Below are 14,788 nucleotides of genomic sequence, written 5' to 3' on the forward strand. Positions count from 1 at the left end.
TTGTGTCTCACGGAAGTCCAAGACTCACAGAAGGTAGTGCACTTCTGGATACTGTCAGCCAATAGAATGCACGTATGGTATCAAGTGACTGCCTTCCAAAAATCGGCGATGAGCATAAAACTTGAAATTTGACCCTGACCTACTTTTGTCAAGGTCAAGATCATCATCTCATTTTCACCCCCTTTGCCGCCCGAGTAATGTGCTTTTTGTTACATCTTTCTATCTGCAACGGTTATGAAGATATTTGGTGGATGAACGGACGGACGGACGGACGGACAGACAAACACACAAACACTGATCTTACAATACATCACCGCTTCGCAATGTAATTAATCTGATTTTTAATCTGATTTACTACTGGTCAATGCAAATTAAATTTTGATTCTGGAAAGCTCGTAGCAACGAGCACTCCCTAAAGGATGCTTCAAGGGACATGGTTGTAAGCCTTCTCCAGTTCCACAAAGCACATGTGGACTGGTTGGGAAAACTCCCATGCTCCCTCCAGCACCCTAGCAAGAGTATAGAGCTTGTCTAGTGTCCTGTGAACGTGATGAAAACCACATTGCTCCTCCTGGATTTGTTGTTAAATGACCAGCTGGACTCTCCTTTCCAGGACCCTGGAGTAGATTTTCCTGGGGAGGCTGAGCAATGTAATCCCCCTGTAGTTGGAATGCTCTCTCTGGTCCCCCTTCATAAAAAGAGAACCACCACCCCAGTCTGTCACTCCAGAGGGACCGTACCTGTCGTCTATGCAATGTTGCAGAGACATGTTAGCCATGACAGCTCTACAACATCTAGAGCCTTAAGGTACTAAGGGTGGACCTCATCCACCCCAGTGGCCGTGCCACTATGCAGCTGTTTAACCGCTGCAATGACTTCCGCCCTAGTGATGAGTGGACCCTCCTCCAAGTCCTCTGGATCTGTTTCATCACTAGAATGTGTCAGTGGGATTAACACGAGCTAGACGGCGGGACATGGTCTAGCACTGTCTAGCTCATCCCCAGTTGTGGTCAGCAGGTCACCGTCTAGCCCATAAATGGTGTGGCTAAAGGGTAGCTTTCTCCTCCTGATGTTGAATTGTTACTTCACAAGTGTAAATGTAGAGGAAAGAAAGAGCCGTGGTAGTCTAGTCTACCAAGTCTTAAACTTGGGACCGGAAGTTGCCGGTTCGAGACCTGGGTGGGCCAAAACATTTGGAGTGTCAGCAGGCAGTGGGAGGTGCCAACTCATTTCCTGAGCACTGCTAAGGTGCATTTGAGCAAGCACCCCTCCCTCTACAAACTCCTTATTTGGGGGCAGATCTGGTTGGAGCTGCCCGCTACCTCCCACTGAATATATTGGATGCCTACAGGCCTCTTTGTGTGTGGTTGGGTCTGTTTCAAGGGCCTGTACACATCAACACCCGGGGATTTGCCACCGTAAAGTTGTTTAACTACCTCGATGACTTCGCCCCGAGAGATTGACTCGGATCCCCCATCATCCTCCAGCTCTGCCTCTGCAACAGAGGATGGGTCAATTGGGATAGTTGGATTCAGGAGTTCCTCAAAGTGTTCCTTCCACTGACTGACAACCACCTCAGTCAAGGTCAACAGTGTCCCATCCTTGCTGTATACAGCTTGGATGGTCCCCCGATTCCCCCTCCTGAGGTGTCAGACAGTCCTCCAGAACAACTTTGCTGCCGTCCGATAGTCCTTCTCCATGGCCTCTCCGCACTCCTCCCACACCCTCTGTTTTGCCTCCATCACAGCCGAGGCTGCAGTCCTTCTGGCCTGTCGGTACCCTGCAACTGCTTCAGGAGTCCCCAGGGACAGCATGCCCCTGAAGGCCTCCTCCTTCAGTCGGACGGCTTCCCTGACCATCAGGGTCCACCACGGTGTTCAAGGGTTACCGCCCCTTGAGGCACCCAAGACCTTGAGACCACAGCTCTCAGCTGCAGCTTCAGCAATGGAAACTTTGAACATCGACCCTTCCGGTTCAGTGCCCCCAGCCTCCACAGGGATGCACGGGAAGCTCCTTCGGAGGTGTGAATTGAAGGCCTCGCGGACCAAGTCCTCCTCCAGACGTTCCTAGTTCACCCACACTACTCATTTGGGCTTACCAGGTCTATCCAAAGGTTTCCTCCGTCAACGGACCCAACTCACCACCAAGTGGTGATCAGTTGACAGCTCTGCCCCTCTCTTCACCCGAGTGTCTAAAACACACAGTCGAAGGTCAGATGATACAATCACAAGATCGATCATTGACCTCTGTCCCAGGGTGCTCTGGTACCAAGTACACTTATGAGCATCCTTGTGTTCGAACATGGTGTTAGTTATGAACAATCCGTGACTAGCACAGAAGTCCAACAACATAATACCGCTCGGGTTTAGATCAGGGAGGCCATTCCTCCCAATCACACCCTCCAAGTGTCTCCATCGTTGCCGACGTGTGCATTGAAGTCCCCCAGGAGAATAATGGAGTCCCCTGCAGGGATCCCATCAAGGACCCCATTTAGGGACCCCAAGAAGGCCAAATACTCTGAACTGATATTTGGTGCGTATGCACAAATAACAGTCAGAGTTTTCCCTCCCACAGCCTTAAGGTGTAGGGAGGCGACCCAACACAGCGGCGCTCAGCCGGGGGCTTGTGAGTATCCCAACACCCGCCCTGCGCCTCACGCCTGACGCAACTCCAGAGTAAAACAAGGTCCAACCCTTATCCAGGAGTTTGGATCCAGGACCGAGGCTATGCGTGGAGGTAAGCCCCACCAGATCCAACTGGTAATGCTCCACCTCCAACACAAGCTCTGGCTCCTTCCCTGCCAGTGAGGTGACATTCCACGTCCCCAAAGCCAGCTTCTGGGCCTGGGTCTGATCTGTCATGAGCCCCTGTCGTCACTGCCACCCATATGGCAGCGCACCCGACCCCATCGTTCTGCCCTGCGGGTGGTGGGTCCACAGGGGTGGGAAGGGTCCACGTTGCCTTCTCAGGTTGAGCCCGGCTGGGCCCCGTGGCAGACCTAGCCACCAGGCGCTCGCTGACGGGCCCTCCGTCCAGGCCTGGATCCAGACGTGGGCCCCGGGCTTCCTCCGGGCAGGGTCACATTTTTCCCTTTTCGATTTTTCATGGGATCTTTTGAACCATTCTTTGTCTGGCCCTTCACCTGAGAAATGAACACCAGCACTGTTGTGTTGACCACTGTGCCTTTCCTGCCGAATTGGGTGACCAACATGCCCACGACAAGACTCCCGACAACATAGCTCCCAGGATCCTTAGGGCACACAAACCTCTCCACCACGATAAGGTGATGGTTCCTTGGAGAGGTATATAATATATTATATATATACACTGTACATACAGTATATACTGTGCATGTTTGTGGGTGTGCACATATCAAAAAATAAATATCAGTAAATAAGTGGAAAAAAACTCCCCCAATTGGGATTAATAAAGTGCACTTCTTCCTCTTAAAGCTAATCAGTCATAAAGGTAGCCGATTACTAACTGGATATTGTGATGTTAAAACTATCTACATAAGAAATAGCTGAGTTAAATAAAGGAAGACAGGTTGAAATCATCATTTATATCTTCTACTGTATCTTCCAATAAAAAAGCACTAACCTGAGACACAGCGACTAATATATACCTGAAGACAATGTTTATATGCCAGAAAGAAGGGAGGATTGAAGAGTTTGTAGAGTCTGACCAGTTCCTCCGCCTTCAGATCAAGGTTCTAAGGAGGCCAGAAGACAAATCCAACTGAGAACAACATGCACCTGCTATGCTGACCACCATGAATATTTGACACACATGTGCATGGACACAGACCAACATTCCACTGGACCTCCACAAGGCCTTTGCTCCAGCTTTCTCACACTCTGTTGGCAGTGCAGGATGAAGTGTGTAGTTTTAGCATAGATGGACTTCACCATATGCTCCATTGTATGACACATGGAAAAAATATTGAAATGTCAACCATCAACAAAGGAAAACAATTCTTACTCTGTAGTTTGTGTAATGGGACATTGTAAAAAAGATTTTCGGTAATTTCTTCATTCTTTTCTGTCAATGTGAAAAACGAGTCTTGCACTAAATGAACTTTGTTTCCACAAAGACTAACAGTGAGGTGCAACTGGTGAGCTCCATGCACTAATAGGCCTCACCAGCTGATCACATTCCACAGCTGTGTGCTGCAAGGTCCACTCACTCACACACACACACACACACACACACACACACACACACACACACACACACGCACGCGGACGCACACACACACACACACACACACACACACACACACACACACACACACACACACACACACACACACAGTAACACCTACTAAAGTAAATGTGGGGATTCCTAGGAGTTAATGACTTTCTGCCTGGTCTCAGCTACCCTCCAACTGTTTGTGCTCTGTGAAAAGGGTCTTCAAAGTTTCTGTGGAATTACAGACATGTGCTTTATTGGACTTTGGGTGTTAATCCTGGATTTATGGGATAAAAGTCTGTTCTGCCTAATGTATAATAAAAAGAAAAAAACACATTTTATGATGTGAACAAAACAAGTGGATACCAATTACCAATAAGTGTATAAATGAATATGGTTCAGACTTTAACCTGCAGGTAATTATTCCACTGATGTACGGTATAACAGTAAAGGATGATGACATCATAACTTCACCTCGGTTTAAGAATCCCTGCGTAGGTAGTCCCCAGGCTTCAAATCGAACCCTGGAACAAGCACTTCAAGCTGGGACTATTACCTATTCACTAATTGTCACTCATTTCATGTTTTATAGCTAAAAGGTTGTTGTGATTGACTAGCCTTAAAGTGTGTGTGTGTGTGTGTGTGTGTGTGTGTGTGTGTGTGTGTGTGTGTGTGTGTGTGTGTGTGTGGTGCCAATATTCACATCGATATAAAACAAGTGAACCAAAAGGAGTGGAGATGGGACATTTTCACGATGTGTTAATGCTTGCAACCAGATAGGATTTAAAAGCAGCATGGTAGGAGACGTTCAGGACCTCCTACTGCCCTGAGCTGAGGACATGACCAACCACCATGTAGCAGAGTAGGACAATGACGTAGGACAACAAACACATCACAGTTGATGCAGAAGCTGGATTATTGTACAGCATGATTCATTCATTAATTCATTCATCCACTCATCCATCCATACATTCATTTATCTATCTATTCATTCATTCTTCTTGACACATGCATGGTGAGGTATCCTCCATAGCCTAGTCAGGACTGGATTGAACAGCCTGGACAGTGTTCAGATAATCTGGCATGAAAGTGTGTGCGAGCTCCGATCCCCTTGGTTGATGTGTCCTTGAGCAGAAGCGGCTCCAAGGGTAATGCTCCAGGGGGCTTTGATCTCTGACCTCAGAGGTTCCCACTGAGTCAAGGCAATGCTGCTACAGTGATAACTGATGTATCACACTTTTATTATCCTGCCACAATACCTACCAACCATCACCCTCCTTCCTACATCCAGAAACTACCTTCAGCTGGACAGCAGGAAGAGGTCAGAGGAAAAATGTGCATCTCTAAATTCAGTCTCAACACAAAGACTTGCATTCTTGTAGCCAGTCTTTTCCATAAGAGGACAATTTTTTAATCCAGTCTCACAGTTCCAGTAGGAGGATTTCTTGGGCTGAATTCATGTGTGATGATTAAGGACAAAAACCACAGGAGAGTGTGGAACTGTTGTCCCACAGTTGAAGGGGCTTTGACCCCGATCCACCTGACGACCTGGGACTTCTCTGTGGGCTGGAATGTTCTCCCTATGTCTGCGTTGGACCACCGTCCACTGAATCATTAGATTAAAGAAAAACTCTCGGACTGCTCAGAACCTTGTTTTCAATCTTGTCATGTTTGTTTTATATTTTTCTTTCATGAAAAAAATCATTGACATAGATAAAGTGTGCAAGAAGTGAAAAGAAATAAATATGCGAGAACTGGGAAAACAAATTCATCGAAATGGGGTTTTCGATACTTTTTCGGCAATCTCTGGATAATCTGCCTTGACTTTAATCCAGAACACTGGCACAGTTGTGGGAGCTTAATTTAGGGGTAATGGCTGGTAACCTGTCACGTGACCAAGGCCTGTCAAGCGGGACAGACGCACGCATTCGTCTGTGTGTCATTGCGCACAGATGTCACTTTTCAAAATGAAACATCTTTAGACTTGTAATCAAAAAAAAAAAGAACGTCAAACATTCTGTCTGCCCGACCAGGTACCAGGTCACGACCCGGTGGTTGGGGACCCGATGTAACAGAGAATCGGGTAATTTTTCAAAATAAATCATCTTTCAGACTTCGAAATAAATAAAATGGAAGTAATTTAAATTGTTTTTCTCTTTCTGTGCGGTCCAGTACAAAATGCCCAACGGACCGTTACCGGTCCGTGGCCCGGGGGTTGGGAGCCCCTGGTTTATTGGGTTTCCTGCAGGTCAGGTGGGCTGGGATGGTCCGCAGCTGTATTTCAGAATACCTACAAGACAAACTAACTGGAAGATTTACCCTGGACGGGTCGAGCCGGCAGGACTCACCCACCGGCTAAATCGAATGAACGTGGATTCTGATGAAACAAGGCTGCAAAGCGCTCCAAGGCAAAGCAGCATGTACGTGTGTGTGTATACTCTTCGTGTATTTCTGTACCCTTTGCAGTTCTCTCCGTGGGCCGCCGTTGTTGACGTCTGAACACGCCCCTGTCGTTCGGACTGAAATCAGTCCGTTGCGCACGGCTGTCTCCCCAGTTCGGCTTCTCCCGTGTTTGCCAGTGCTCCGTGGATTTAAAAGCGATCTGTGGCGTATGGGACGTGACCTACTGCCTATCGCAGCCTCTGATGTGGACATACTCTCCCCACGACTGAACGCATTGGCCGCTTTGCGTGTCAATCGTGTTTGCGGGCAGCATGTAGGAGGAGCTGAGTGGAAGGCTGAAAGGAGGAGGTGGCAGCCCACGGAGGAGCGTCGGTCAATTGTGTTCGTTCGTTCTTGTCGTCCGAAGTGCGCCGTCGCTGCCGTGGGCAGAGGTTAAAAGCCCCAGAGGGTCGGTGCTTTCCTCCGTCACGCGTGAACAGATCCTCTTCTCTCTTCGCGCTAACGCAGCGTTAAGTCCGCCCATGTCTACACTTTGACATCGATGTGTTTCGGGAGAACCGAGCTGGTTTTCAGGTGATCCTACAGCAAGCGCGGGTTTTTTTTTAAACGTTTCTTCACCTTTACGGATCCGTTGTCACCGTTCTCGACACGCACCGACGTTTTAAAGGGATTCATCCTCAAGCTGCGCCTTGACGACCTCGAAGAAACGACCACGGCGAACGCTCAGGACTTGTTGCGCGCCTCCAGGAGCGCACCAGTCCAGTTTTCATCTAAGTCGCTTACCTGAGTGTGACTGAGTGAAACGGAGTGGGGAGATTCCACTCAGCCTGAAATCGTCACGCTCGCCTCCCACTTTGCTCATGATGACCTTGTGGCTGTGAGTTTTTCTCCGTGTGAGCGCTGCCTGTGCCTCAGGAAAACAACCGAGTTCCCCTTTAAATGGCATCAGCCGATAAGAGAAACTTTCGTTCACGAGTTGATTAATTTTCCCCTTCCGGTGTTTTCATTTGCGCCATCGAAATGTCTGACCGAGACGGGTTTGGAGACGGGCTGAGCAACGACGGAGCACCGGACTTCATTCCGCCCAGAGCGCCCCGCGGTCGGCGGACCGGCGTCATCCTCCCCGGTGGCGGCCAGGACGCTGACACCGTTGTCTTGGATTCGGCGAAGGCGGCACCCCGCAGAAGTAGCATCATCAAGGTAAAGAACCCTATGTGGTGTGCTGAGGTTCCGCCAGGTTGGGTGGGAATATTGAGGAAATGCCAACATAATGCCTTCTGTTTTAAGCGGCTGAATATGGATGGGACGTGTAGTGAACCGTGAGTGTAGCGAAGCCACGCTATGCTTTGTTGTCTTGACGCGCCTGTGGGCTTGTGGCACGCGTCCTATGACGACTCCTCATCGTTTTACGCGCGTCTTGAGTGCGCAATTTTAGATTCATTGTAACTGTACTGCAGGATCCATGATGCTGGACAGAGAGCCGTAAGAAGGATTGATTTTGTCTTTATAGACGAAGGTTTTGAGAAGATTCCTCCATGGTGGACACATCAGGACAAACCCTTTAAAGTAAACCTAAGGAGCTTCTGTGTGAAGAAGTGATGCAACTGTAAAACACTATGTCGTCTGTAAATAAAAGTCCAGTCATTCAACCCCCCATTGATCAGTTGATCAGCCAAACATAGCATCTGTCAGCACAAGTTTCAGTAGCTCCACACAGCAGATTGTGTTGTTTTTCCATCTTCAAATGATTCAACCTCCTGAAACTCGTCCCTCATTGGAGACACATTTAGCGATCAGATGTAGTTCAGAACAGGAGCCATCGTCACAGATGTCAGCTACAGTCCCAAAGGGGCTCCAGGATCCGACTCCTAGATGTTTACCACTGCTGACCTAGAAGACCTGTCACACTAGCTTCAGGCGTACACGTATGAATACATGTCCCACGTCCGTGGCTACAGTAAGTAAACTGAGTTATGTCCATAGCTACTGGAAAGAGCCCTCACCCACTGACCTGCTCGTGTCACGGTGACGTCATGCTTTTCCACCATCACCTGGGCTCAGGTTGCAGGTTTGTGAGGATCAGGGTGGGAAGCAGGGATCATGTTTGGGAACATTATCTTTGAGTATGGCAAACTGATCATGTCAGGTTGGGTGTCACATGTGCTGCGAGGCCAGGTCATTAAGCAGGGCAGAAATCAGGCAGCAGGTTTTCTGTGAGGTCAAAAGTCACCGACGGAGGAAGATCTTGAGGCTGAGTTGCCCCTGAGGTTTATGACTTTCTGATGCTGGAACCAGGCTCCATATTTCATGTCACAGGGAGCTGATAATGTCATTGGTCCAGGAAGCTCTGCGTGTTCCTTGCAGAAGTCACACTGGATAAAGAGCTTTTGTGTGAATGTACGATGCAGACACACGAACGCACTGACGAGTGATGTCAGCGACAGGTACGGTGAGCAGCGACGCGGCACGTAAGAGCACCAAGAACCACCAAAGACTGACGGTTCACCGCCTGAAGTGCAACAGATTAAACATTCAGGAAACTACTCTGATTTTTTGTCAAAGTTACATGTTGGAGCACAAAGAAGATGACAAAGAAGAAAAAAGAAGAAATTAACTTTATTAATCCCATGTAGGGGAAAAGATGGAGTCGATGGCATTTGTAGCTTACAAAATGAACAATGTTTGGTCTCTTGTTGGACAAGGGAAGACGTTGGAGTACTTGTTTTACTGGTTATTGATTTATTCATCCACTTCCTCTGAAATGGAATCAAGTCAAACAATTAAAAAGATATTCTTTGCTTTTAAATAAGATTAAGATTAAAATTTACTTTATTAATCCCAGTCTAGAACACACTTGTCAGTGCATGTGCATGCATATATAGTGTGTACAGGCCTGTAACACACACACAAGGGACCTGTAGGCATGCATTTGGTGGTGGTGGTGGTGCTGGGGGGGGTTGAGTGGGGCGGGCAGCTCCTTAGCGGTGCGCCCTAATGAGCAACATGAAAAGGGGAGGGCACCTTGCTCAGGGGCACCTCGGCGGTGCTCGCTTCGGAGTATTAGCTGACACCCCCCACTGTCAGCTCACACTCCAGGGTGACTGGGTAGGAGTGGCAATCGAACAGCCGATCTTGTGATCATTGGACGACCTGCTCTACTAACAAAGCCACTGCTGCCCTGTTTTAATAATACTTTCAATAACCTGTGCCAACGAGGTGATGTTTGAACCACAGTTGGTGTGTGTACGAGAGGAAGGTGTCAGATTTGATGTTTTTTATCGGTTTGGATGCAGGGATGGTCCAGTGAAGTGACGATGATGGAGTGGTAGTCTTCTGGGACACAGATATTCAATGACATGTGACTTCATGGGAGTCTTAAAGGAGCCGTTCTTCAGTCATTAGGTGATTCTATTCAGACAGAAGGACTGTTTGTGTTCCAGCAGCACTGGAACCCCCAGGTCACTGGACAACCTTTCAGGTTGTAAATGATTCTTCATCATTCCAGGAAGAGATTACATGTGGCTTATAGTTGATGTCTATGAAGATTGGACAGAAAGGAAAATTATGACATCACTTATACTGTCTTATCTTTTATCTAGCACACATCACACTTTATTCTGGATCTAGTGGTAACAAACAAGAAGGATATAGACTGACCTGAGGCCAGAGTTTAGCTCAAACTGTTCAAACATTACTGCTCTAGATCAGTCAGAGAACCAGCTTTCACAACATATTCTTATATTATTATTATTATTATGATTATTTTTCTTAAATATTGCACTAGAACAAAGCAGTAATGACTGCTGTGGTTCATTATGAGCCAAATTGGTGGAGGTGATGGAGCTGAAGCAGATTCAGATGTGACTGGAGACATGTCTGTCCTCGTGCTCCAGTCACACCTGAACCTGCTGGAGGACAGACGTGTCTCCAGTGGAGTGAGAGTCACCGTGGACACACACTGGAGTGTCCACACTGACACACCAGAGGAGTGAGATGCTGTGATGTCCTCAGAGTGGTGTGAACTGGGCAGTATGTGTGTGTGAAGCGGTCCTCAAATGCTCAGCCCTCACTTTGTTTAACACAGGGTATGTTTCAAGGACGACAAACGTTCCGTTGCCACAGTAACAGTTCATGAAGGAAGAACTCATTTTTGTGTTTCTGACCAACAGAAAATATTTTCAGGGATTTTCACTTACTGTGTGTGTGTGTGTGTGTGTGTGTGTGTGTGTGTGTGTGTGTGTGTGTGAATGTCTGTCTGTCTGTCTGTCTGTCCCTGCTGTCTGTGTGTGTGTGTGTATATATGTATGCACACACACATTTACAGTACATGTATATATTTGTTTATTTGTATATATGTATGGTTATATAGTATATACCGGTACATATATACTATATTATTGGTTATGTAGTTATTATTATTCGTTATCATTCGTTATAATCATTATTTGTTATGTAATGCCTGAGCAGTGGATATATACAATTTCCTCCGGGATTAATAAAGTATCTATCTATCTATCTATCTATCTATCTATCTATCTATCTATCTATCTATCTATCTATCTATCTATCTATACGTATATATACATACAGTGCGTCCTTGCACATTTGGGCATCAACGATTGCGACTCCACCTCATCTCGGGATTTTTAGTAGGCAGTCCCGTGATACCGTAGTGCATTCTTTTGGTTGACGGCATCTGAAAATTGCTGTGTTCCGTCAGTCTCGGACTTTAGTGAGACAAAAAAGTGCTTTAAGCAGTCGATAAGAGTGTGGGAAAAGCTAATACAGATAGAAGGTGGTTTAATATTCGTATGGGGAGGGTTCATAAATGTTATAATTACCGTAAATAATAAAACAAATTCTTCAATGGCATGGTTCCTGGAACGCAGTGCCCGCAAAGACCGAGGGCACACTGTGTGTGTGTGTGTGTGTACATATATACAGGTACATATAAAAAAAAAAAAAATGTCCCTCTCACCCTTGTGGGGTGGTATCTGTGTGTCATCCTCAAGCTCGGGACCTCTACCAGAGGCCTGGGAGTCTGAGGGTTCTGCGCAGTATCTTAGCTGTTCCTAGGACTGCGCTCTTCCGGACTGAGGCTTCAGATGTTGTTCCAGGAATCTGCTGGAGCCACTCTTCCAGTTTGGGGGTCACTGCCCCAAGTGCTCCTACTACCACGGGGACCACATTAACCTTAACCTTCCACATCTGTTCCAGCTGTTCTTTCAACCCTTGATATTTCTCAATCTTTTCGTGTTCCTTCTTCCTGATGTTGGCATCAGCTGGAATCGCCACATCTATCACCACTGCTCTCTTCTGCTCTTTGTCCATCACCACAATGTCCGGTTTGTTAGCCAGTAGCTGTTTGTCGGTCTGGAAGCTGAAGTCCCACAGGATCTTAGCCTTGCCGTTCTCAACCACCTTCGGTGGTATGTCCCATTGGGATTTGGGTACTTCTAGTCCATACCGGGTACAGATGTTCCTGTACACTATCACAGCTACTTGGTTGTGCCTTTCCATGTATGCTGAGCTGGCGAGCATCTTACACCCTGCTACCACATGCTGGACTGACTCTGGGGCTTCTTTACATAGCCTGCACCTTGGGTCAGATCTACTGTGGTAGATATTGGCCTCTATTGCCCTTGTACTTAGGGCCTGTTCTTGTGCTGCCATGATCAGTGCCTCTGTGCTGTCTGTCAGTCCAGCTTTATTCAGCCATTGGTAGGTCTTCTTGATATCAGCCACTTCCTCTATCTGACGGTGGTACATGCCGTGTAGGGGCTTGTCCCTCCATGTTGTCTCCTCCTCCTCCTCCTCTTCCTCCTCAGGCTTCTGCTGTCTAAGGCATTCACTGAGCAGTTCATCTGTTGGGGCCATCTTCCTGATGTACTCTTGGATTTTTGATGTCTCATCCTGGACAGTGGCCCTGATGCTCACTAGTCCTCGGCCTCCCTCTTTCCGCTTAGTGTACAGCCTCAGGATGCTGGACTTGGGGTGAAACCCTCCATGCATGGTGAGGAGCTTTCTAGTCTTGATATCTGTGGCTTCTATCTCCTCCTTTGGCCAGCTTATGATCCCAGCGGGATATATATATATATATATATATATATATATATATATATATATATATACACACACACACACACGTGTGTATATATATGTATATATATATATATATACACACACACACGTGTGTGTGTGTGTATATATGTATATACTGTATATATACATGTGTATATATATAATATAATATATATATAATATATATATATACATATATATATATATACATATATATATATATGTATATATATATATGTATACACACACACATCCTGTCGTGTCAGAGGGTCCATTCTTTATGTTGAAGGCTGATGCAGGAGGGGTTGTAACAATGGCATTATTCTCCCCCCAGTAGAGCTACATGCAGGGGCAGTGGTGTAGATGGTGGCGACCTGGTAAACGCACCTGATGTTTCTTTACTTCGTCATCATTGTATTTGTACACATTGTTCACGTTCCTCCCAGTGGTTCCCCCTGGTCCAGAACCGTAACATATTCAAATGCTTTTGAAAGTTACTGGTGGGAGGCTCCATCCTGTATATCTATAATGGTGACCTAATCCTAAAGAAAGCCTGTAGCATTGACCTGACTGCTGGGGTGATGCTTCTCACCACACGGTTGATCTGGACTTATCAGTGACTTCAGTTCCCAACCTTTTATGTTGGACTTTTTTTAGTCACAGAAGCATATTTTCTCAGTGCAGTTCCATATTTTATGTTCAGATGATTCATTCAAGGGAGTCTTGTATCCAGTCACCAGTCACCCTTGACCCTTATTGCCAGAAATAATCTTCATTCTAATAAACAAATAGTGACATCTATGTGACTTAGGAAAGCCTATGGTTCTCCTGAAGGTTTCAGAACCACAGCGATGTTGTGTGTTTGTGTGTAGAGCCAAGCAAAACTGAACGTGTCCATTAAGAAGACCAGTTCACTTCAACTGAAGGTTGGGAAGGTTTCTGGTTTTAATTTCCAGTCAGATTTACAAACCTATACAGATTTCTTCATGTAAACTAACCAAATTTAGTGCCTGGAGAGAGCTAGCAGCATGCAGCTAGTTAGCCGGAGCTTTATAGCCGATAAGCCCAGTGGTGGAGAGCCTAGCCAGGTCACCGTCTGCTATTTGAAAGCTGAAACCATGGCCCTGCACATGGCAAATTATGGACCCAAATCCAGCCAGAGGACACAATTTCTTTTGGCACTGGTTTCACAGCTGCAGATTTCTATCAACAAGTGAATATTAATTTGAGAGTTGTCCAAACAAAACTTTCATCATGCAATATTAGCAGCTCTCTCCGCTTTACCAGGAGTAACATGGAATTTTTCCTACCAGCCAGGGTTGGTAAAATACACCCAGGGTTTCTGTTTCCAGAGGACGACAGAGGTAAGATGGTAAAGGTTTTAACCTGAATAAAATAGACAGGAAACATATGCACAGTCAAAGGTACAAGGTTCTGTCCACAACAAAGAAATGGATGGTGTATAGAAAATGATCTGCCTGGCACAAAGTAGTGGCTGCATCCATCCACTGATGATCAGGTGTTTGGAGCTCCATGGCCCCATTAGTGGAATAACATCCCCCTCTGTATTCCTTCTGTCATCTGCCCATTGTTATTTTTATGATATGAAAAAAAAGAGAAAAAAAGAAAATGTACAGAAGGGATTCAGAATCAACATTTATACCTGATCTGTCTCAAAATTAACCAACTCTTCCTCAACCTCCACTACTACACAAAACGCAACTGAAATCCAGACAAACTAACACTCATGAGTGATTTCATCATCTCCAGCTCTAAAATTCTCTGACATTTCCTTCTTCCTCAGCTCATTTTCACATTCATGCATTTTTATTGAGGCCATGGTGAGCTGGCGCAGCTAGCCGACACCTACTTCATCATGTAGTGACTTAAAGCCACATTAATCAAGTTAAACACATTAGGCTGATTCTGTTCTATTAATTTTCCTCAGCAATTAGCTTACAGTACGACTATGTAACAAGCCAGACGGCATGCAGAGTCTGTCAGGCTGAGTAGTGAGAGGGCTTAGCACTGGGGAGTGACCACACACATACACACACACACACACACACTGAAGAACATATCGCATGTTTGGAGGACAGAGCTTGTTGTCTCA

The 14,788-nt window shown here is 46.3% G+C and overlaps 1 protein-coding gene across 2 annotated transcripts in view; it reads left to right on the top strand.

The window, feature by feature from the left end:
* The first annotated feature begins 6,900 nt into the window (after positions 1–6,900).
* Positions 6,901–14,788, top strand: part of plcl1 (phospholipase C like 1) — a 109,128-nt gene continuing 101,240 nt past the window's right edge. For both annotated transcript variants that reach the window (XM_068329178.1, XM_068329179.1), the window contains exon 1: positions 6,901–7,794. In XM_068329178.1, coding sequence (XP_068185279.1) covers positions 7,615–7,794 — 180 coding nt within the window. In that variant the 5' untranslated portion in view covers positions 6,901–7,614. The remainder of the gene's footprint in view (positions 7,795–14,788) is intronic.

This window comes from Antennarius striatus, chromosome 12 (genome assembly GCF_040054535.1).
Source record: "Antennarius striatus isolate MH-2024 chromosome 12, ASM4005453v1, whole genome shotgun sequence".
NCBI classification, from domain to species: domain Eukaryota; kingdom Metazoa; phylum Chordata; class Actinopteri; order Lophiiformes; family Antennariidae; genus Antennarius; species Antennarius striatus.